The sequence below is a fragment of the Neoarius graeffei genome, chromosome 10 (assembly GCF_027579695.1).
Source record: "Neoarius graeffei isolate fNeoGra1 chromosome 10, fNeoGra1.pri, whole genome shotgun sequence".
NCBI classification, from domain to species: Eukaryota; Metazoa; Chordata; class Actinopteri; order Siluriformes; family Ariidae; genus Neoarius; species Neoarius graeffei.
In genome coordinates this window covers 16,254,971-16,280,119 of record NC_083578.1, presented here as the reverse complement: position 1 = coordinate 16,280,119, position 25,149 = coordinate 16,254,971, and the positions used below count along the sequence as shown (strand labels likewise).

General features: G+C 41.4%; 1 protein-coding gene across 1 annotated transcript; it reads right to left on the bottom strand.

Annotated features, from left to right (window-relative positions):
* Positions 1-4,399: 4,399 nt before the first annotated feature.
* prlhr2a (prolactin releasing hormone receptor 2a) lies at positions 4,400-19,907 on the bottom strand. The gene is made up of 2 exons (XM_060930705.1): positions 19,435-19,907; positions 4,400-5,042 (listed from the first exon to the last, which is right to left on the bottom strand). Exons 1-2 carry the CDS (start codon positions 19,905-19,907, stop codon positions 4,400-4,402), a joined length of 1,116 nt encoding a protein of 371 aa, XP_060786688.1.
* Positions 19,908-25,149: the final 5,242 nt, after the last annotated feature.

The following is a 25,149-nucleotide window of genomic DNA, read 5'->3' as shown; positions in this document are numbered from 1 at the left end:
ATAAAGAGATGCTTTGTAATTATAATTCTGAAATTCGTAAAGCAAGACAGTCTTTCTTCTCCAACATCATCAGCAAGAACATGAACAATGCCCGTGTGCTATTTTCAACAGTAGAGAAGCTAACTAATCCCCCACCACAATTAGCACCTGAACTTCTCTCAGTTAATAAATGCAATGAGTTTGCATCCTTTTTCAAAGGTAAAATTGATAAAATACGGCAGAATATTCCTCATAATATATCTCAGTTGCAAAAAATTGAAAAACTGCAATCACCAATGACACAGATAGATAACTTCAACACAATGTCAGAATTTTGTTTAATTGATTATGAGACTCTTGAAAAAACTGTACAAAATCTCAGTTCCTCAACATCTGAACTGGACATTCTGCCCACCAACTTTTTTAAGTCTGTTCTTCATCTTATAATTACAGATGTGCTTCAAATTATAAATACATCCCTGGAGACCGGTGTTGTTCCTGTGTCCCTAAAAAAAGCCGTTGTAAAGCCCCTTCTTAAAAAAAATAATCTGGATCCTTCAGTGTTAAATAACTACAGGCCAATATCAAATTTACCATTCATCGGGAAAATCCTGGAAAAAATTGTCTTCAATCAATTAACTGCCTTCTTGATATCAAACAGCCGTTTTGATAATTTTCAGTCAGGATTTCGTGCCAATCATAGCACTGAAACAGCGCTGATTAAAGTTATAAATGACATACGTCTTAATACTGATGCAGGCAAAACATCGGTCCTGGTATTACTGGACCTCAGTGCAGCTTTTGATACTGTTGATCACAACATACTGCTATATCGACTTGAACACTGGGTTGGATTGACTGGTAAAGTTATCAATTGGTTAAATTCATACTTAAAAGATAGAAGCTTCTTTGTTACCCTGGGAAATTGTTCCTCAACGTCAATGTCCTTGACCTGTGGTGTCCCCCAGGGGTCGATTCTTGGACCATTACTTTTCAACCTTTATATGCTCCCACTTGGGCAAATTATCAATAAAAATTCAATTTTGTATCACTGCTATGCAGATGACACCCAAATTTATTTTGCTCTATCACCTAATGATTATGCCCCCCTTGAATGTCTCTACCAGTGTATCGACCAAATCAATAGCTGGATGTCACAAAATTTCCTTCAGCTGAACACAGATAAAACAGAAGTAATTCTATTTGGAAAAAAAGATGAAAGACTCAGGATTACCACTATTCTTGAAACAAAAGGGATTAAAACTAAATAAATGGTTAAAAATCTTGGTGTTTTCATTGACAGCGAGCTAAACTTTGACAGTCACATGAAAGCAATCACTAAAACGGCATTTTATCACCTAAAAAACATTTCCAAACTAAGAGGACTTATGTCAAAAAATGATCTGGAAAAACTAATACATGCCTTCATCTCTAGTAGGGTTGATTACTGCAATGGCCTTTTCACAGGCCTGCCAAAAAAAACCGTCAAACAACTTCAGCTGGTTCAAAATGCAGCGGCTAGGGTTCTCACACGAACAAAAAGAACAGAGCACATTACTCCAATTCTAAGGTCCCTTCACTGGCTTCCAGTAAGCTACAGAATTGACTTTAAAGTATTGCTGCTGGTGTATAAATCTCTAAATGGTACAGGGCCCAATTACCTCTCTGATATGTTGCAGCGGCCTAACCCAATCAGATCTACCAGATCGCAGCAGAAAAATGTACTATTAAAACCAGTTGTTAAAACAAAGTGTGGTGAAGCAGCTTTTAGCTACTATGCAGTACAGCTATGGAACCAACTGCCAGAGGACATCAAAAATGCTCCTGCTGTTGGCAGCTTCAAATCTAGGTTAAAGACCAAGCTGTTTTCAGATGCTTTCTGTTAAATAATTAATATTGTCTTCTTTACATTTTTTATAATCTTTACTTTCTCTGCATGTTTTAAATTTACTTTAACTTTATTCTATTTTATTCTTTTCTGCTGCTTTTTTCTTTCTCATCCTATTTGAACTACTACTTCATTTTATTATTTTATTTTTACTATTGTTTAATTCTTATTATTTTCTTTTAATTCTTTTAATTAATTGTTTTAGAATAAAAATAAAATTATTTTATGTAATTTTATTTCTCTATTGTTTATTGTTTTTGTTTTTACTTCTGTAAAGCACATTGAACTGCCATTGTGTATGAAATGTGCTATATAAATAAACTTGCCTTGCTAATCCTAGAGGTTCGCATACTTTTGCCACTCACAGATATGTAATATTGGATCATTTTCCTCAATAAATAAATGACCAAGTATAATATTTTTGTCTCATTTGTTTAACTGGGTTCTCTTTATCTACTTTTAGGACTTGTGTGAAAACCTGATGATGTTTTAGCTCATATTTATGCAGAAATATAGAAAATTCTAAAGGGTTCACAAACTATCAAGCACCACTGTAGATATACCATGGAGCACAGTGAAGACAGTCATCAAGAAGTGGAGAAAATATGGGACAACAGTGACATTACCGAGAACTGGACGTCCCTCCAAAATTGATGAAAAGAAGAGATGAAAATTGGTCAGGGAGGCTGCCAAGAGGCCGACAGCAACACTGAAGGAGCTGCAGGGATTTCTGGCAAGTACTGGTCGTGTACGACATGTGACAACAATCTCCCGTATTCTCCATATGTCTGGACTATAGGGTCACAAGATGGAAGCCTTTTCTTACAAATAAAAACATCCAAGCCCAGATAAATTTTGCAAAAAAAAAAAAAAAAAAATCAACTCTCCCAAAAGCATGTGGGGAAAACGTGTTATGGTCTGATGAAACCAATGTTGAACTTTTTGGCCACAATTCCAAAAGGTATGTTTGGCGCAAAAGCAACACTGCGCATCACCAAAAGAACACCATACCCACGGTGAAGCATGGTGGTGGCAGCATCATGTTTTGGGGTTGTTTTTCTTCAGCTGGAACAGGAGCTTTAGTCAAGGTGGAGGGAATTACGAACAGTTCTAAATACCAGTCAATTTTGACCCAAAACCTTCAGGTGTCTGCTAGAAAGCTGAAGATGAAGAGGAATTTCATCTTTCAGCACGACAATGACCCCAAAAAAGTTTTAGAATGGCCCAGCCAGAGCCCAGACCTAAATCCAATTGAAAATCTGTGGGGTGACCTGAAGAGGGCTGTGCACAAGAGATGTCCTCGCAATCTGACAGGTTTGGAGCGCTTTTGCAAGGAAGAGTGGGTAAATATTGCCAAGTCTAGATGTGGCAGGCTGATAGACTCCGACCCTAAAAGACTGAATGCTGTAATTAAATCAAAAGGTGCTTCAACAAAGTATTAGTTTGAGGGTGTGCACACTTATCCAACCAGCTTATTGTACGTTTTTTATTTTTTTATGTTTTTCCCCTGAACAGATTTGTTTTTTTCAAGTGAATTGTACAGGTTATAGGTCACATTAAAGGTGGGAAAAGTTTTGAAATTATTTATCGTGGTCTCATTTTTTTTACATCAGAAAAACTTATCATTTTAACGGGGTGTGTACACTTTTTATATTCACTGTACGTTGCCCGCTATGAAAAAAAACCCCAATATTCTGTTTTTCTTATAAGCTGTGCTAAGCAGGAGACAGGTGGAGGAATAAAAACATGTTTTCTATTCCCTTCTAGCAGGTTTCATTCATTTGGTTTGATAGCATGCAATATTGTTAACACATCACTAATCCTACATGTATTACATCGCTCTACCCAACGGAGAATGAGCGTTGAATATGGTTTACAACATTGCATGGTTGTCAAGACAACATGATATCACATGTTGGAGACGTAAAACTTCTGCACTAGCGAGCGACTGGGACAATTTGTAAACAAACATGGCCGCCAGGTTTGCTTCGTTAAATACGGAAGATTTTGAGAGAATTTTGAAAAAGAAAGACGTGTTGAACACCCAAAAGGAATGTGTATATACCATATAATAATAATAATAATAATAATATTGGCTGGCTTTTTTTCATGGTATATCAGATATATTCCATTCAGCTAGCATGATATTGAACAAGTCGAAGACAAGTAGCTGATTGGAATATATCTGATATACCACATAAAAAAAGCCAGCCAATCTTATCTAAATATTCTATTCCAAAATACCAAGTCTTGGTGCAGTTTCAAGGTAGAATTCATTATCAGGGGGTGATGAGTTTTGCTTGAGGGTTTTAAATTAAATGCGAGTCTGCACAAGTCACAGTAGCATTAATAGAAAGGTTCAGGTGTCACAAGTCTGATAGAAATACAATAACACTTCTGGCCATGCTACCAACAGACGTGTCTTGTGTCTCCAAACACTGCCCAAACTTTATCCTGTTCGGCTACCAGTGACCACTCCAGATTTTTTTTTTGCTGGTGGCATTAACTACCTCGAATTGGTTTCATTGTTTGTCAGAGCACCACACTGGCAGCAGTACAATTGTTGGTGGGTATCGCAATACCAATGCGTCTGTGGCATGTGAACATCTTTCGCAGTTCTGCTCGGAAGCGATCATGCAACCATGCGTACAAAAAAGGATTGCAGCAAGACGAGCTCATGGCACACAGGTGGCATAGCAGCTGGATGAGCAGAAAGTAGCGCTTGTCAATCAAGTCGATATCAATGTCCCGGAGGACGTTGAAGACACTGATGGGCAGCCAGCAGACCGCAAACGCTGCCACCACCAATGTCACCAGACGGAAGGTTTTGCGTTTTCGTGCTCGCTGTGCCTCCGCCTGGCTCTGCGTGTGGTGTCCGGGCACCACGCAGTTGCGTAGCTTGACAGAGATGCGCAGGTATGAGATGCAAAGTGCTGAGAGTGGGAGGACGTACGTGATGAAGAGTGTGCTATAAGCGTAAACCAGCCGCTCGTGCTCCTGGCCCATCCAGAACTCCTCACAAATGGTGAAGCCTTCATCTCTGAACTCCACATGGTAAGTGTGGGCTACAGCCGGAGCCACCAGGCCACAGGAGAGGATCCAGATGCCAGAGAGTAGGTAAGCACAGGCCAGGACTGAGATGCGTTTCTTCAGAGGGTGCACGGTAGCATAGTATCTAAAGGTCAATAGAACAGTTTGTAAAATTTGACTAAAAGTCATGCAGGTAGTCATGCCAAAATACTTCCTATCTTTACTGTATTTAGTTTGCATAAATTTTAAGTATCGTCCAGTTAATAGAAGACAATTTACCTGAGAATTCCTCTGTCCAGTTAATAAACAGTTCAGTGAGCCTAAAATTTCATTGCTATTTTAGACATTTGTTCTTTTTTTCAATCCCAGTTGACTTATTTGCTTAGTCTTGTCTATGTATTTATTTCTCAAGTCAAATGTCCACAGAAAAGTACACAAAGTACACAGTTCTTCAATAAAAAAAAAAGACACTGTACAGGTACATTTTGTTCTTTAAGGTAAAAATAATGCAAATGTATCCACAAAGATGAACAGTTATCCTTAATGTGCAATTAATACTATAAAGGGATCCTCCAGTGGATTGATTACCAAACTTATTTTATGTAAAATTATTCGTAAATTTTTTAAAAAAATCTAACTTTCATTTTTGGAGACCAAATCGTTTTCAAGGAAAATGCATTTTTTTTAGAATACCAGATGGGCTTCTTGTGGTAGTGATGTACGTGATGACGTCAGGTAGTGGTTGCTTGGAGCAACTCAGCTGTTTCTATTCTCTGTTTACGTCATAGTTTTACAAGTATTTTTACCAAATTTCAGTTTGTAAATAAATATGCCTTGTTGTGTAGCATATAAATGCCACAATGATGCTGAAATGATCTTTTCACCATTTACCTGGCCAGAATCGCCTGATTATTTACAAGAAATGGATTCATGCCATCGGAAGACCTCAAAACAATCTGCCTACAGTGCCCTACTTATGCTCCGAACATTCTGAATCATCCTGTTTTGATGATTCGATGGAATTAAAAGCAAGATTAAATAATGGGGGCTTTGAGAATGAAAAGAAAGCTAAAAGATGATGCCATGCCAACTATATTTGCCCATCATTCAACTTCAAAAGTCCACCAATGCAGTGTTGAATGTCAAGACAGACAACAACACCGAGAGGTTAGTTTAGACTTTGTTCTACCATGATTCTTTGTAGTATATTATCAGTGTCTTACCTGGTGAACTGTAATCGGTATTATGATGTGTTGTAGGTTCTTCAGTGTATATTGGAAGAAAATATGGATGACAAAACAGTAACGTTGAAGAACAATTACTAACCGGTCAAGAGACGGAGCATTCGATTCAGACACAATATCTTCTGTTAAATGAGGTAGGGACTGCAATTCATGGCAACAAATACAGACTGTGTCTGTTTCCGTAGTTCGACATTGGCCACAACAACACCACGATGAAATTTCTTTGGACACTATCTTCAGAGTTGAGCTCTGTTTCGTCGCTATTTTCTCCGCTGGAATCACTCTTGTAATCCACTATTTCAGGGGTTTTCAAAGTGTGGGAGAGTCAGCCCCCCCCCCCCCCCCCCCAAGAGAGCAAATAAACAACAGCGCCCCCCCCCTTACAATTTTTGTTGTTGCTATACTTAATGTTCCATTCGTATTTAAAAAAATGGTTGTTGTACACATTATTTTTTTTCTTTTACACATTTTAAACATCTGTGCTTTTTTAAAACATCTTTTTTACACATTTAAAACATCTTTTTTTTTTTAACACATTTTAAACATCTGTGCTTTTTTAAAACATCTTGTTTTACACATTTAAAACATCTGTGCTTTTTTAAAACATCTTTTTTTTACACATTTTAAACATCTGTGCTTTTTTTAAAGATCTTTTTTTACACATTTTAAACATCTGTGCTTTTTGAAAACATCTTTTTTACACATTTAAAACATCTGTGCTTTTTTAAAACATCTTGTTTAACACATTTTAAACATCTGTGCTTTTTTAAAAACATCTTTTTTTTACACATTTAAAACATCTGTGCTTTTTAAAACATCTTTTTTTTACATATTTTAAACATCTGTGCTTTTTTAAAAAAAACCATCTTGTTCTATTTCATACTTCCAGACCGCCAGAGGCAGTTCTTATAGTGGAAATATCATGCGCTCGCGCACGGCAACGAGAACTTATTGATTTGTTGTCATCTCGTGACGTCATGACGCCCAATGTAACAAAACCTGTCAACGAGTCATGATCCGTCTCTTTTTCATTCTCGCAAGGCAGAGAACTATTTTGTGGACTTCGACAGCTTTTTCTATTGGGCTTAGCTAATTGCTTCCCCACCTAGCTGTTGTCTGCGAACTGGATTGGAGTTAACCGGCGAGTACTTTGGTTGCCCAAAGTTCCCTCGTTCGGTGATACAGACACACTTGCAACACTCTGATTGGATTTTATCAGGTAAGTTATTTACTTTGAATCTACCTTTACCGGCGAGTACCTGTTGGGTTCCAAGGTTCCCTCGCCTGGTGAATTATCTTCCCAACGAGTACCTCTTGGTTTCCAGGGTTCCCTCATTGGTTGAGTAAGAGTAGGCTAACCCTCGGGAGCGGTTGCCTCCATAGCCGACTGGCTCTCTGGCCTTGTCCACTTAACAACATAACCGTCGTATCGGCTCTGCGTTGTTCGTGGATATGGATCATCCTGCTCTCTGTACGCAGTGCTATGCTGGGATGGATATGTTAGATGGGCATGATCGCTGCCCATCCTGCTTGGGACTACAGCATCTGGAAGATGCGTTATCTAATCCTTGCCCCGATTGTAGCATTATGCCGTTCGAGCTCCGCCAGCAGCGTCTTGCTAGCATCTCTCCGAGCGCATCGGAGCTTTTAACTCCTGCTGCAGTTGATACTCGCGGGACTAAACGTAAACGTCCGGATGTTGAGGAGCATCGGAAACTGAAGCGACGTGCTTCTTCTAGTAAGCTAGCGAAGCATATGGACGAGCTTACTACAACTGTACAAAGACTACAGGCGCTTTTATCAGGTCCTACTATGTCAGCGGTTAATGATAGCATGGATCAGACGGACAATGCAACGCATCTCAATGCTCACGTTCCTCTTTTAACTGAGCATCCACCTAATGTGGAACCAGAAGAGAGCGATGCAATTTCACTGGCAGCGACTGACTCTCTCCTTTCGGAGAGCAATGATCAGCAGGCTCATGTAGCACAACAACCGTCTCGGCCATCCTCCTTGTACACAGTAAGTGGCAGTGGATCTGAATCAGACAGCGGAGCCTCTGTTGCTATGTCAATGCGTGGTAACATTAAAATGGCGCTTGCAAAGTTGAATTTGGATGTTCCAAATGCTCAGTCAGGCCCTACCAACCTCTTGTGTCGCTCTGTACCTGGCTCAAAAGAGGTGATTATTCCACATTGTAAGGACTTTACAGAGGTCGTGTCTGCAGCTTTCCGATCAGCTCTTTCATTCCGGCCTGATCGTGTTGCACGCATGCTATCTGATATGTCTGCACCAGATACTACTGGCCTTGGCTCAATGCCAGCATTAGAGCCCTGTGTGGCATCCCTCATTGTATCACCAGATGAAGCCCTACATCCGGACGTGCGATGCCCCAATAAGGAGTGCAGGCGCACTGACAATGCACTGGTCAAAACCTACAACACAGTTGCCAGGTTGGGCCGTATTGGCAATTCTATGGGCCATCTTCTGTCGGCTTTACATGCTACCTTGGATTCCGCTTCCACAGATGACTCTGTCTCTGGTCTGCTGGATGCTTCCCTTCAAGCTCTTGGTGCAATGGCTAGTGATTGTGGGAGGGCTCTGGGCCTCCTTGCTCATGCCAGACGCCAAGTGTGGCTAGCACAGTCGTCCTTACCAGAAGCTTGTCGTAACAACCTGCGCCAATTGCCGCTTACGCCGGGCCACCTGTTCGGGCCAGCCGCACAGGAGGCCCTGGAGAGAAGAGTGCGGGTTGCAGAGTCACGCTCTCAGCATGCTGCACGGCGTTCAGGCTTTGACGACCCTCGAGTAAGTGTACGTCCGAACCGCCAGGCTTCCCCACAGCCGGTGCCAGCACGCAGTCCTAACAGGTTCTTCTGTGGCCAGCACGCCGGGCCTACACACTTGGCCCATCATGGCGCTTCGAACCAACGCTCACGCTCCTGGCCTGCACGGCAGCCTCCACGCCAGTGCCCCCCCAAAGCCAATGAACCAGCGAGCAGACGGCGCTGACTGCCTGGGGTCGACGGCGACTCATTTTTCAGTGGTCCATATTCAGCGCTGGAGAGAAATAACTCCCAACGAGTGGCTTCTCGAGACGCTCGAAAAGGTTACCGCCTACAGTTTCGCCGTCGACCACAACCTTGTGCCCGCGTTTGTCCTACGGTAGTAAAGGACCCAGGGCAAGTTCTAGCGCTTACTGCAGAAGTTCAGCAGTTACTGCAGAAAGGCGCCATAGAGGAGGTAGACCCCCAAGTTCAGGTGGAGGGTCTCTACTCCCGTTATTTTCTAGTTCCAAAAAGGATGGCAGGTTCAGGCCCATCCTAGATTTAAGACATGTGAACAGGTTCCTCAAGCGTTTACCTTCCCGGATGTTGCGCACTATGGATGTTGTTCGAGCCATAGAACCAGGCACATGGTTTGTGACGATAGACTTAAAGGAGGCCTATTTCCATGTGCCCATTGCAGAGGAGCACAGGCAGTTTCTCCGTTTCAGTTTTCAACACAAGGCCTACCAATACAGAGTTCTTCCATTTGGACTCTCTCTAGCCCCCCGGGTGTTCACAAAGTGCGTCCAGGCTGCACTGGAACCTCTCCAAGCGGAAGGCATGTTAGTCCTGCCGTACTTGGACGACTGGCTGCTATGTGCAGCAACCCAGGAACAAGCGATGGCGGACACCAGCCACCTTTTGCGTCATGTCAGGGGGTAAGCGGTCAATGGGATCCTCACATGAAACGCTGCCATATCAATGTTCTCGAACTACAAGCTGTTTTCCTGACTCTCAAGCATTTCGAGAGTGTTCTGAGGGGAAAACATGTGATGGTGAGGACAGACAACACCTCTGTGGTGTTTCACATAAATCACCAGGGAGGCACAAGGTCCCTTCCCTCTCTTTGTCTGACACAGGCACTCCTGACTTGGGCAGAAACGCGTTTCCTCTCCCTCCGTGCAACACACATTCCAGGTCACCTCAATGTGGTGCCCGATGCACTGTCCCGGAGGAGACAGAGGGCAGGAGACTGGCACTTGCACAAGGAGGTCGTGCAGAAAATTTGGAACACTTATGGCACAGCGACAGTAGACTTGTTCGCGTCCAAGGAGACAACACATTGCCCTCTGTGGAATGCAGAGATGGCAGAACTGGAGTCACTGGGCAGGGATGCTCTGACTCACGAGTGGCCGGATGTGCTACTGTTTGCGTTCCCACCTATTCCACTGATCTGGGGTGTGCTCAATCGAGTACGGGAAATGGGCCACAGGGTGCTCTTGGTAGCGCTCAGATGGCCGAGCATGCCTTGGTTTCACTTACTACTGACTCTAACCGTGGGGCCTCCCCGGCCATTGCCAATGAGGAAGGATCTTCTGTCCCAAATGGAGGGGCAGCTCTGGCACCCTTGTCCAGACAGGCTGAAACTCTGGGTTTGGCCACTGGGGGGAACCAAAGTGTCATGGACTGTTCAGAAGGGGTTAGGCACACTGTTCTGAATGCTCGTGCTCAATCTACTAGGACAATGTATGAAAACAGATGGAAGCTTTTCACTACCTGGTGCACTACTCATTCTTTGAACCCCCTTGAATGTCCTGTGGTAACAATTCTTGATTTTCTTCAACATCTGCTGGATAATGGTCGCTCTCCTGCCACCTTGAGAGTATATGTCGCAGCACTGCCTACAGGGCACCAACTGAAGGGGTTTCATTGGGTGCTCACAAGTTAGTGGTAGCTTTTATGAAGGGTGCCCAACGACTACACCCGCGCCCGCGAACGGATTGTGCTTCTTGGGACTTGCACACTGTTCTGAATGGATTGTGTTCTCCACCATTCGAGCCTTTAGAGCAGGCAGAGATTAAGTGGCTTTCTATCAAGACTGCGTTCTTGTTGGCTATCACTTCTACCAAGAGAGTTAGTGAACTTCATGCTCTTTCTGTTAGTGCTCAGTGTATGCGTTGGGGACCAGAAGACAGTCAGGTGACATTATGGCCTAATCCTGCTTTTCTACCAAAGGTGCTTTCCCCTCAGTTTGCTAATCAGCCGATTGTTCTGGCGGCATTCCGCCCTGATGATGAGCCCCGCTCTGAACTGTGTCCGGTGCGTGCTTTGCGCCAGTATGTTTCTCAGACTGCTCAGTGGCGAAAAACAGACCAGTTGTTTATCCGTTTTGGGGAGTGTGGGAAAGGAGCACCCCTTTCAAAACAGAGACTGGCACACTGGGTTTTGGAGGCCATTACCAGTGCCTACCGCTTTGCTGATAAAACAGCTCCTGCTTCTGCAAGATGCCACTCAACGCGTGCTGTTGCGACATCTTGGGCTGCATTAAGAGGAATTTCTCTTGTTGATATCTGTTCTGCGGCTACTTGGTCATCACCGTGTACCTTTTCCAGGTTTTACCGTGTGAATGTGGTGCCACTTCCGCCAGTTTCTTCAGCTTTGCTCCCTAGTGATGTCTAGGTGTGATGCATGCATTGTTTATCAATAAAGGCTTTGAGTTCAATTGAAGGACTGACTGGAGTGTGTTATTCCTCGTGACTTGGTTGTATAAGTCTTCCACTATAAGAACTGCCTCTGGCGGTCTGGAAGTATGAAATAGAACGCTGGTTACGGATGTAACCGTGGTTCTATGAATAGTGGAAGACCGCCAGAGTCTTGGGTCACTCGGAATTGCGAGAATGACCATTAAGACGGATCATGACTCGTTGACAGGTTTTGTTACATTGGGCGTCATGACGTCACGAGATGACAACAAATCAATAAGTTCTCGTTGCCATGCGCGAGCGCATGATATTTCCACTATAAGAACTGCCTCTGGCGGTCTTCCACTACTCATAGAACCACGGTTACATCCGTAACCAGCGTTTTACACATTTTAAACATCTGTGCTTTTTTGAACATCTTTTTTTTACACATTTTAAACATCTGTGCTTTTTAAAAACATCTTTTTTACACATTTAAAACATCTGTGCTTTTTTAAAACATCTTTTTTTTACACATTTTAAACATCTGTGCTTTTTTAAAACATCTTTTTTTTACACATTTTAAACATCTGTGCTTTTTTTTAAAAAAACATCTTGTTTTACACATTTTAAACATCTGTGCTTTTTTAAAACTTTTTTTTTTACAAATTTTAAACATCTGTGCTTTTTTAAAACATATTTTTTTACACATTTTAAACATCTGTGCTTTTTTTTAAAAAAAAAACATCTTGTTTTACACATTTTAAACATCTGTGCTTTTTTAAAACTTTTTTTTTTTACAAATTTTAAACATCTGTGCTTTTTTAAAACATATTTTGTACACATTTTAAACATCTGTGCTTTTTTAAAAACATCTTGTTTTACACATTTTAAACATCTGTGCTTTTTTAAAACTTTTTTTTTTACAAATTTTAAACATCTGTGCTTTTTTAAAACATTTTTTTACACATTTTAAACATCTGTGCTTTTTTAAAAACATCTTTTTTACACATTTTAAACATCTGTGCTTTTTTAAAACATCTTTTTTACACATTTTAAACATCTGTGCTTTTTTAAAACTTTTTTTTTTTACAAATTTTAAACATCTGTGCTTTTTTAAAACATTTTTTACACATTTTAAACATCTGTGCTTTTTTAAAAACATCTTGTTTTACACATTTTAAACATCTGTGCTTTTTTAAAACTTTTTTTTTTACAAATTTTAAACATCTGTGCTTTTTTAAAAATTTTTTTTACACATTTTAAACATCTGTGCTTTTTTAAAAACATCTTTTTTACACATTTTAAACATCTGTGCTTTTTTAAAAACATCTTGTTTTACACATTTTAAACATCTGTGCTTTTTTAAAACTTTTTTTACACATTTTAAACATCTGCTTTTTTTAAGACGTCTTGTTTTACACATTTTAAACATCTGTGCTTTTTTAAAAACCTCTTTTGTACACATTTTAAACATCTGTGCTTTTTAAAACATCTTGTTTTACACATTTTAAACATCTGTGCTTTTTTAAAACCTCTTTTGTACACATTTTAAACATCTGTGCTTTTTTAAAAACATCTTTTTTACACATTTTAAACATCTGTGCTTTTTTAAAAACATCTTGTTTTGCAAATTTTAAACATCTGTACTTTTTTAAAACTTTTTTTACACATTTTAAACATCTGCTTTTTTTAAGACGTCTTGTTTTACACATTTTAAACATCTGTGCTTTTTAAAACATCTTGTTTTACACATTTTAAACATCTGTGCTTTTTTAAAACCTCTTTTGTACACATTTTAAACAGCTGTGCTTTTTTTTTAAAACTTTTTTTACACATTTTAAACATCTGTGCTTTTTTAAAACATCTTTTTTTTTACACATTTTAAACATCTGTGCTTTTTTAAAACATCTTTTTTACACATTTTAAACATCTGTGCTTTTTTAAAAACATCTTGTTTTACACATTTTAAATATCTGTGCTTTTTTAAAACTTTTTTTACACATTTTAAACATCTGTGCTTTTTTAAAACATCTTTTTTACACATTTTAAACATCTGCTTTTTTAAAACATCTTGTTTTACACATTTTAAACATCTGTGCTTTTTAAAACATATTTTTTTTTACACATTTTAAACATCTGTGCTTTTTTTTTAAACATCTTGTTTTACACATTTTAAACATCTCATAGCATCGTTAGCGAGCACCTCTTGGCAGACAACACACTGTGGCAGTGAAGCATCTTCAGATCCAGTCCATGAAAATCCAAACTTTAAATAATCGTGGTCATACTTCCTTCTTTTTTTGCTTGGCCCAGACTCTGTCTCCTCACTCACTGTAGCTTTAGGTACTAAAAATTGATCCATTTTGTCTCTGGCAAAGGCTAGCTGAACTTCGCTAAATGTCCGCAATAGTAACTTATTCTGGTTTATTTTTCCTCACCTTGCGCCCCCCCGAAGAACTCTGGTGCCCCCTAGGAGAGGCGTGCCCCACACTTTGAAAAGCCCTGCACTATTTCATCTTCATGATATTCTGGTTCGAACTGGAATGGTAAAGCCATACTAAAACGTACACTTAGAAAATATTTTGTACTAAAAACACACTGAGGCGACTGAAGCTGTTGCAAGCGACCACTACCTGACGTCATCGCATGCATCACTACCACAGGAAGCATGCATCCGGTATTCTAAAAAAGTGCATTTTTCTCGAAAACTATTTGGTCTCTGAAAATGAAAGTTTGATTTTTGAAATCTACATCTAATTTTACATAAAATAAGTTTGAAAATCAATCCGTTGGGGATCTCTTTAAACTCTGTGGACCTGTCAGGGGGTCCAGACATAATATTTCTCACTTTCGTAATAACAAACCATCCCTATTAGTTTTATTGTAGTTACTAAGTCATCCATATACTTACTGAACAATATGCTTTATGAAGAATAACGGAATTATAACGAGATGGTATTACATTGAGTTTTAAAGGAATGCTACAGTTGTTTCTAAGTGAAAAATACAATATAGCCTTGAGAGTACAACCTGATGGCCAGATACAGTAAGTAATAAACACCCCTAAGTAAAAGTGTGTGCTTAGTAGAGGTATAATGCAATTACACTATTGTATCTATATAGTTTCAATGCTTCAAATATCTGTATCTCTGTCTGTATTCAGATTTATACCTGAAGTGGGCTTGGCCTTAACTGGATGAATGGGTTTGGTTTTTTTGTACCCTAAAAATACTACCCTAGAAATATTCAAGATTCAAGATTTTATCTGTCATACAGTATACACAATAACAGACACAGCGGTTTATTATTGGGTAATGAAGTTCTTATTTTGCAACTGCCCGACCAAACTACGCTTACCAAAATAAAAAGAAATATATATATAAAATATAAAAATATAAAGTGCATATGGAATGCAAAATATAAAGGTAGAATGAAAAATGAAGATAACATTTAAAAAAAAAAAGTAATAATGAAAATAATGAAAACACTGGAAAAAGAAGGCAGAAATATTGAGACTGAGATGCAGGCATTATTTTTTGTTTTGCACTCATCCGTGATATTTTCTAACAAAATAAGTTGGTCCTGTTTTCCAAATTATACACAAAATAGTAGCCTAATTGAAACCACTGTGACCCTGACCAGGCAGTTACTAAGGATGCTATAAATGCATCATGCAACATGAATATGGTCTATTTTTTTTTTTTTTTGTCCCATAAGCATATCTCAAACCTGCATTAAAGTAAAAACCTCCCATTTTGTCAAGTCTCAACCGGGTGCCCTGTGAATCATTCTGGCAAGCTTAAAAAGAATAATGGGCGTATCTGTATATTTGTATCTGTAGTTGTATCCATATTATTCATTCATGAAGCGGCACGGTGGTGTAGTGGTTAGCACTGTCGCCTCACAGCAAGAAGGTCCGGGTTCGAGCCCCGTGGCCGGCGAGGGCCTTTCTGTGTGGAGTTTGCATGTTCTCCCCGTGTCTGCGTGGGTTTCCTCCGGGTGCTCCGGTTTCCCCCACAGTCCAAAGACATGCAGGTTAGGTTAACTGGTGACTCTAAATTGAGCGTAGGTGTGAATGTGAATGGTTGTCTGTGTCTATGTGTCAGCCCTGTGATGATCTGGCGACTTGTCCAGGGTGTACCCCGCCTTTCGCCCGTAGTCAGCTGGGATAGGCTCCAGCTTGCCTGCGACCCTGTAGAACAGGATAAAGCGGCTAGAGATAATGGATGGATGGGTGGATTATTCATTCATTTCTAGTAATGTATTTGATTACACACCTAGTGTTTACAATAAAAATAATACTCCTGGTAAATGTCTGAAAGAGCATGTGCTAAGTTTAAAATGCTCCCAACAGCCAGGCTTGTAGTACTCAAGTCCAGGACTCAGACTCGAGTCCAACTCATGCCCTCATTTTAAGGACTCGTGACTTGACTTGGACTCGAGCACTGATGACTCGGACTTGGACTCAGATTCGTATATTAACTGCATTCGGACTCATAAACTGGAGACGAGGACTCGGATTTTTTCTTTATTTTTTGTAACATGCCATAATAATTTGGCATAAGATATTTATATCGACGTTATTTTTTATACTAATTTCGTGCAAGAGAATGAACATTCACCTGTTCATACGTCATGTTCAGGAACAAACTAATGTTAATGGCACTAAAATGCGTGGAGAGAACGCCCCTAGGATTGTCCGCTTTGCTTATACAGACCTCTTGTGCAGTAGGAAAAAATGCACCGCTATGTGTTCCATATGTAGAAGAACTATCGAGGAGACGACGGGGACAACCTCGAACTTCAATCGTCATTTGGCAAGACTCCACCCAGAGAAGGAAGTGACATGCTATGTTCATTGTTCTGTTGATAGCGGGACTTGCTTGCTGAGCGATGAACTAGCTAGTGTTAACCCTCTCTCATGTTATTTGCCCTGTTGATAGTGGGCGGGGCTTGCTGAGTGATGAACAAACTTTTATCTCTAGCCTATTAACTACAATGGGGCAGTCGAGCAGGAACATTAGTCCAACACAGTAGCAGAGACGCTTTCACTTAAAGGCAGCAACAGCCACCGTCAAATGGTGCGGATGGAGTCTTGTTCTTGGGCTCGACTCAAAATTTTCTTTAATGACTTGGACTTGGGGCGGCACGGTGGTGTAGTGGTTAGCGCTGTCGCCTCACAGCAAGAAGGTCCTGGGTTCGAGCCCCGTGGCCGGCGAGGGCCTTTCTGTGTGGAGTTTGCATGTTCTCCCCGTGTCCGCGTGGGTTTCCTCCGGGTGCTCCGGTTTCCCCCACAGTCCAAAGACATGCAGGTTAGGTTAACTGGTGACTCTGAATTGACCGTAGGTGTGAATGTGAGTGTGAATGGTTGTCTGTGTCTATGTGTCAGCCCTGTGATGATCTGGCGACTTGTCCAGGGTGTACCCCGCCTTTCGCCCGTAGTCAGCTGGGATAGGCTCCAGCTCGCCTGCGACCCTGTAGAACAGGATAAAGCGGCTAGAGATAATGAGATGAGATGAGACTTGGACTTGACTCAGACTTGAACACTGAGGACTCGAGACTGGACTCGGACTCAAGGTTTAGTGACTCAACTACAACACTCATCAGCTGTGAATGGAAACATTAAGATATTTTCCAGTGACTGTATTTTATTTATTGTGAGCACTGTAGGGGCACCGCATTGTTCATAATTCACAGCCAGCTATTAAGTGTTCAATTGAAATGATTGCTTCTGTCACGTCCTTCATTACCTGTTGAGTCGTTGTTTTGCTCTTTACTTAGAGATGAAAGTGGAGCAAAGAAAAAAACCCCTGAAAGTCAAACTAAGATATGGGGGGGCAACGTCCCCCGAAAATATTTTAATAACATAACACGCAAAACCCTGCATTCTAGTGCATTTTAGTACTTATTTTCACTAAAACAAGTTATAACTTTTAAGCCTTTTTCTTTCATGTACATTAATGATTAACATGTCAAAAATATCAAATTTAATTCCCCTAGTTAATGAGTAATTTTCAGGAGTGCATTTAGAAAACACGGTGATTTTCCTGCTACACAGTTCATTACTTTGAAAAATATCAGACAGTTGAAGGTCTCATCTCATCTCATTATCTCTAGCCGCTTTATCCTGTTCTACAGGGTCGCAGGCAAGCTGGAGCCTATCCCAGCTGACTACGGGCGAAAGGCGGGGTACACCCTGGACAAGTCGCCAGGTCATCACAGGGCTGACACATAGACACAGACAACCATTCACACTCACATTCACACCTACGCTCAATTTAGAGTCACCAGTTAACCTAACCTGCATGTCTTTGGACTGTGGGGGAAACCGGAGCACCCGGAGGAAACCCACGCGGACACGGGGAGAACATGCAAACTCCGCACAGAGAGGCCCTCATCAGCCACGGGGCTCGAACCCGGACCTTCTTGCTGTGAGGCGACAGCGCTAACCACTACACCACCGTGCCGCCCCGGAAAAAAAAAAATCTTATCTCATTATCTCTAGCCGCTTTATCCTGTTCTACAGGGTCGCAGGCGAACTGGAGCCTATCCCAGCTGACTACGGGTGAAAGGCGGGGTACACCCTGGACAAGTCGCCAGGTCATCACAGGGCTGACACATAGACACAGACAACCATTCACACTCACATTCACACCTACGGTCAATTTAGAGTCACCAGTTAACCTAACCTGCATGTCTTTGGACTGTGGGGGAAACCGGAGCACCCGGAGGAAACCCATGCAGACACAGGGAGAACATGCAAACTCCGCACAGAAAGGCCCTTGCCGGCCACGGGGCTCGAACCCGGACCTTCTTGCTGTGAGGCAACAGCGCTAACCACTACACCACCGTGCCGCCCCGGAAAAAAAAAAAAAAAAAAAAAAAATATATATATATATATATATATATATATATATATATATATATAAATAAAATAAATTGCTGACCTCTCTTCATGTCGAAAGAAGGAGGAAAGTTTTGTTTGTTTTGACATGGCGAATTATTAACACAAGAGAAAATACTCGTAATTCGCAACTAAAAAGACTGCAGCTACACTGGCAGCTTGAACATGCCTTCTAGTGCGATTGTGTTGCGCTTGCACAGAATGGTGTCAGTCCTGCGCGCCTTAGCTTGTGCACCTGAAGGCGCGCTTTGGGCGCGCGCGCCTAACGAGCTCCAGCACGTGCGCCGTTAACAAAGAACACCTGTCTTTAATCAATGAACTATGTTTGGGCTATTTAAGGACCGCGACCATGCAAGGACGATGCGAAGTATTACGCTGCGTCTAGGAGCGTGAAAAATCCGAAAAATAAATTTCGCCATTCGGAAAACCGGAGATTTTCAAGAGTTTTGTCAAATATCCGGATTTCCGGGTCATTAGCGGAAAAAATCCGGAGGAAAATCTAAAAATCCGGAATTCCGGGAAAATCCAGAACACTTTCATGACTATTTACTGTGTCGCGTTATGATGACGTCGGTTGGCGCGTCTAGACTTTACATATAAAACTGACATGCAGTACGTTTTGAGAGGATTAAAGTTTTCCCGAGTTCGGGCTTTTAAACCTATCCGCTGTGTCTGTGTCTCCCCACTGTGTCAATGCCTTTACAGCACAGACAAGTAAGTACATTTTAACTTGTAAGTATACTGTAAGTACACTTTAACTTCCAGTGAACCTAAAAACTGCATTTATGAAAATGGACAAGGAGACTTTGAGATCCAGATACTTATTAAGGAGAGCCTCGCATGTTTGAACCTTGTTCAATCAAACCTGTCAAATTTCTATTAATAATGACATATTTATCATTTATTCAAATACATCAAAATAACAATTCTGACTTACCTGTCCACTCCAATTGCTGTTAATGTGAACACTGACACGTACACAGTCACTGGCTGAATGAGGAACACCAGATAGCACATGAATTTCCCAAACACCCAACCTCGAGGGTTAAAGGCATACGCCAGGGTGAACGGCACACAGGTAGCACACATCAGCATGTCCGAGAATGCTAGGTTCCCGATGAAGAAATTAGTCACGTTGTGCATCTTCCTCGTCTGGCAAATGACATAGAGCAGTAAATAGTTCCCAAAAACTCCCACTAGCACTACCAGCATATAGCAAGGAATGATAAGTAGTTTGAAAGATTGGAGCAGCTCCACCCCAACGAACTGCGGACTGCGTTTTGTTGAGCCGTTCGCTGACTGCACTGCCACCTCATATATCCGACCCATGCTGGAGTTCTCAGTGGTGATGTTGCCCAAGAAGCAAGAGGTCATGGGTTCAGTTGGCCACCCACCGCCACTGGCCTCCATGCTTGAAAGATGGAAGGCAGGTTCACTGGCCTGGAGTTGGAAAGAAATGAATTTGTTTAGCTACATGTGAGCTAAAACTTTAAAACCCAAGTGCATTGATATCAGTTTCATAAACCGCAGATGGCTCTGGAAAACCCAGAGGAACTTGCAGAACAGTTGGCTGTGTCCTGAGTGGGCGAGTGGTGTTGAGTGTTAATGCAGTTTGTGCCAAAAGGATGCATGAATTTTGAGACCTTATTCAATTTTTGAACAGATCACAGGAATTAGGTGCAAATAGACATTCTGAATGCACTGAGATGGTTTTAAGATTCAACAGCTTACATTGTTGTGTTAATGTTTTTGTTCAGGGCTTAGGCGTACATCATTATCTCATAACAGATGGCAAGATTCTGAAAAACATCAGAAGAGCTCATGCTTGTTAGTCTCATTTAGATATATAGCATGCACAACAGTCTTCTTCTTCCAGCTTGTCCCATTTATGTGTGTGGGGTCACTGCCATGCCATGCCATGCCATGCCATGCCATATTAATTGGAGCATAGTTTTATGCCAGATGCCCTTCCTGCTGCAACCCTCCCTTTTCTGGGCTTGGGACCAATTTAGAGTAGCCGGTTAACTCAACTGCATGTCTTCGGGGGAAACCGGAGCACCCGGAGGAAACCCACACAGACACAGGGAGAACATGCCCCAATTTGCCACTGGGCTCGAACCTATAACCTTCTTGCTGTGAGACAACAGTGCTAACCACTGCACCACCATGTAGCGTGCACAACAGTGGTGAGCAAAATACATGTTCTGTAATGAACATCAGCTGACAGTAGCGTCTTTTGACTCATGGACATGTCTTTTACAGTGATGCACATCTGCATGTAGTCTGGATTGTAATGCAAATGGGCAGCTCATTCTCTCCCACTCCATCACAAACTGAGAAAATGACTGACAGATTAAGTGACTATCCAATCTCTTGGGCAAAACCATACAACAGATAATGATGGTGTTTTCTTCACTGGTGACTTCAATTGTGTTTATCAGGATTGGAAAGAACTAGGAATGCTGTTGAGTATTATTTGCATAAAGTTAGCATATTTTATCCTGCTATAATTGTCTGCTTAATCAGAATTTCTAATGTGGAAGGTACTTGTTAGAAAAGTGCTACCGTATCAGGTAATGCCTGTACAATTTGTACAAACTCAGTTTGAACTCAGTGTTGGACTAAATCTAATCTTGCAGGTTTCAACATAATTCATGTGAAAGGTTTGAAAAGAAAACACCACTGGTTTTGGGTTTTGTTTTTTTAACCTGACCAATCTTATAAGCCCTCTCTGTGAGCTCAATAATCTTTCTTTAGGGCAACTTCCTCCAAAATGGGACGCAATAGTGGTGGTATTTGTTTTTGTCTAGTTAAGGGCGTGTGTTTTATAAAAAATAAAACACTTGTCGGTGTACTTTTATAGAAAATAATCCTGAAGTGGTGTAATGTGGTCTGATACAAAGCAGAGTTACTGCTATCATCCTAAATTTTGGATTATTGACCCAAATTGTTTTATTCATCTTATACTACAACAATTTGCCAAAACTTGCCATTTTTTCTTTTTTACTGATTAACAAATGACATCATGCTTTTTTCCCTGTGTAGTTACAATTAATGTAAGACATCCCTTCATGTACGACGGCTCGAAATTCGCGGTGGTCCAGTTGCCCGAGGTGACTTAATTTGTTGTTTGGTGGGTAATTCCTGTCACTAGCCAGCCCGGCTGGCTAGTTGAAAATAAAAAATATATATGAAGCGAAGATTCAGACACACCGTCAACTAAAGCCGCCACATATTAAGCGTGTGCCGTGTCTGTGTTAATCGATGTGTTTATCGGCAGGACGGAAAATACTGAAGAATTCCGAATCATATTGTGTACAAGTCAGGCTGTCATTTTTTTCACTACTGCACATGCATATAACGCATCTCGTTGAATATCACGGTAATCACGTTATCAAATTCAATAGATGTGGCCACATTATCGCCCATTTAAACACGTTTTTGTTGTTGTTTACATCTACATCTGCCAAAGCTACGTTGCGATGTGGAATTTTCTTAAAGGTGTACAGAAACCGCCAGAGACGGGGACAAAGCGACCTCGGTCTGAAGAGGATAAAAAGGCCGCTGATAAAATGTACGAGAAGGAGAAACGACAAAGGACTGATAAGCAAACGTGGGAGCAGGGTAGGCCTTGGCTGCGATACGATTTTTATGGAATAATTTATTTTTTTCAAGTTGATTCCTAGTCAATATGAAGCTCCTAATGCTTTCTCTCTCATAAATGGTTAAATACAGAAAGCATGTTGGACATATTTTGGGTGATATAGTCATGATAGTAAGTAGATTTGTTTTCAATACTCATACACCAAGTTGAGTTTTCCAATAATATTATTATTTGTTGATATTATATTATGGTGCTCTGTGTTGTTCTCATTTATGTATTTAACAACAGTATCAAAATACTCGGGTCTTGAAATAAGTACACATTAATCATGAACAATGGTAACTACTCTCTTTTGTGTTATTTTTGACAGAAGTAAAATTCATACATGAACAAATTTTGGCTAGTTGATTTTCTGTTTGGCGAGTTACTTTGGAAGGGAACTAGTCCGGCTGGCTGGTGAAAAAAAAAAAAGAATTTCTAGGCCTGTGTACTGATACTGGAGACAAGGGCAGCACCATGATGCAGTGGTTAGCACTGTCACCTCACAACAAGAAGGTTCCAGGTCCGAACCTCATGGCCGACGGGGGCCTTTCTGTGTGGAATTTCAATGTTCTCCCTGTGTCTGCATGGGTCATTGTAGTCGAGTCAGTAAACCTTGAGTCCAAGTCCAGTCTCGAGTCCTCAGTGTTCAAGTCCAAGTCATTAAAGAAAATTTCAAGTCAAGTCTGAGTCGAGTCCACTACTGAGCCGAGTTGAGTCCGACACAAGCCCCGCCCACTATCAACAGGGCAAATAACATGAGAGAGGGTTAACACTAGCCAATTCATCGGTCAGCAAGCAAGCCCCGCTATCAACAGAGCAATGAACAGAGCGTGTCACTTCCTTTTCTGAGTGGAGTCTTGCCAAATGACGATTGAAGTTCGAGGTTGTCCCCATCGTCTCCTCAGTAGTTCTTCTATATATGGAACACATAGCAGTGCATTTTTCCCCCACTGCACGAGAAGTCTGTAGAAGCAAAGCAGACAATCCTGGGGCGTTCTCTCCAGGCATTTTAGTGCCATTAACAATAGTTTGTTCCTGAACATGACGTATGAACAGGTGAATGTGCATTCTTTTGTACAAAATTAGTATAAAAATTAATGTCGATATAAATATCTTATGCCAAATTATTGTGGCAGGTTACAAAAAAATAAAGAAAAAATCAGAGTCCTTGTCTCCAGTTTACGAGTCCGAATGCAGTTAATGCACGAGTCTGATTCAAGTCTGAGTCATCAGTGCTCAAGTCCAAGTCAAGTTGTTTTTTTTCCTCCGTGCTCTCACGGAAGGCGGTCGCATCTCTGCTCTCCTCTCCTCTCATTTTTTTTCCTGCTTGTGCTCTTTGTTCGTCTCGTCTGCCTATACTTTTTTTTTTGAGAGACTCTCTCCGCATTGAATTTCTAAACTAAAAAAGCATGGATTTGATAAACTGGTCTCCCAACGAAATTGACACAGTTTCTGGGTTCGGGTGAACCCACCTGTCCTGCCGGAACATCTGTGGAGGACATTGAAGATATCTACCTATTCGGAACCATGATTACAGGACTTTTGCTGATTGGATTAAGCATTGCCCTGGTATATCGAGGAAATCAGACAACAGTGACAGCTGTTCAAAGCCCCACAAAGCTGCCCGATATGATTGGAGTGGTGGGCAAAGCTGTTTGCACTTGGACTGTGGACATTCAGAACTTTAACCACAAAATGGATGTTATCTCGGAGCAGCTTTCAGCTTTGCAAGGAATACGTATTTCGGAGACCAAATGGAATTGAATTGAACAGAATGGACGAAATGGACAGATATGGACGAGTGGTGTGGACATGTAAAGACTGCGTCTGTCTGAAAGACTAAACAATCTCTATCTTATCGACATTCGGCTCCCTGAACAGCACTGGCCTTGATCAAGGCCGTTGCTGGGTAACATTTCCCCCAGAAGGTCACTGCTGGGAGACACTCTCGCATTCCTTCCCCAATTTTCCACGGTCGCCGTTTTTCACCCCCAGTGTGACAAGCGGGTGCGTGACCAGCGCCGTTTGCATGGCTGCAGGAGCGGACGGTTGCTTGCTTGCGCTGGGCTACCTCTACCTCCTCCCCTCCCCTCCTACCCCCTTCCCCCCCACCCCTGATTACCCCCTCCTTCCCCCCTTTCCCCCCCTCAAGTCCCATGTTTCAAAGTGTACTTGTGTTATTGTGTGCTTTTGCGGAGGTTTTTAAATGTTCCCACACTGTACTCCTGATAGGAGCATAGTGTGGGGGGGGGGGGGTTCTTTTTTCCTCATCTTTCCTTTTTTTCTTTTCTTTTTCTTTTATCCCTGTCTTCCTGTCCTGTTCCCCCTCTGTAAGGACAGGTTGATGGTCAATTTCACTGGTAACAGTGACAATAAAGGGTTCATTCATTCATTCATTCATTCATTCAGTTTACGAGTCCGAATGCAGTTAATGCACGAGTCTGAGTCCAAGTCCGAGTCATCAGTGCTCAAGTCCAAGTCAAGTCACAAGCCCTTAAAATTAGAGCATGAGCTGAACTTGAGTCCGAATCCTGGATTTGAGTACTACAAGCCTGGCATGGGTTTCTTCTGGGTACTCCGGTTTCTCCCACAGTCCAAAGACATACGGCTCATGTAAAATATCCACTCATTGGGGTTGTACAAGACAGTTCATACTTAGTGCTGTAAAAACTGTGACTATTAACCTCCACAGTGTTCTGTCTTTTGAATATCTTGCATTGAAAATGACTTGCTCCAAACCTCTAATTGTTCTTCTCATCTACTGTTCACCCAAACTGCCCCCCTGCTTTTTCTCTGATTTGACAGAATTGCTCACATCAACTACAGTAGTAGCACTAACTCTTCTGTACTCTGATTAGGTTATTTCAATATCCATGTTGATACTGTACTGTACTGACTCTACTACTGCCAGGGAATGTACAGCTATTTTGGAATGCTTTAACATTAGGCAGCATGTTGACTTCCCCACTCATGTACATGGTCATACCCTTGAACTAGTATACACCT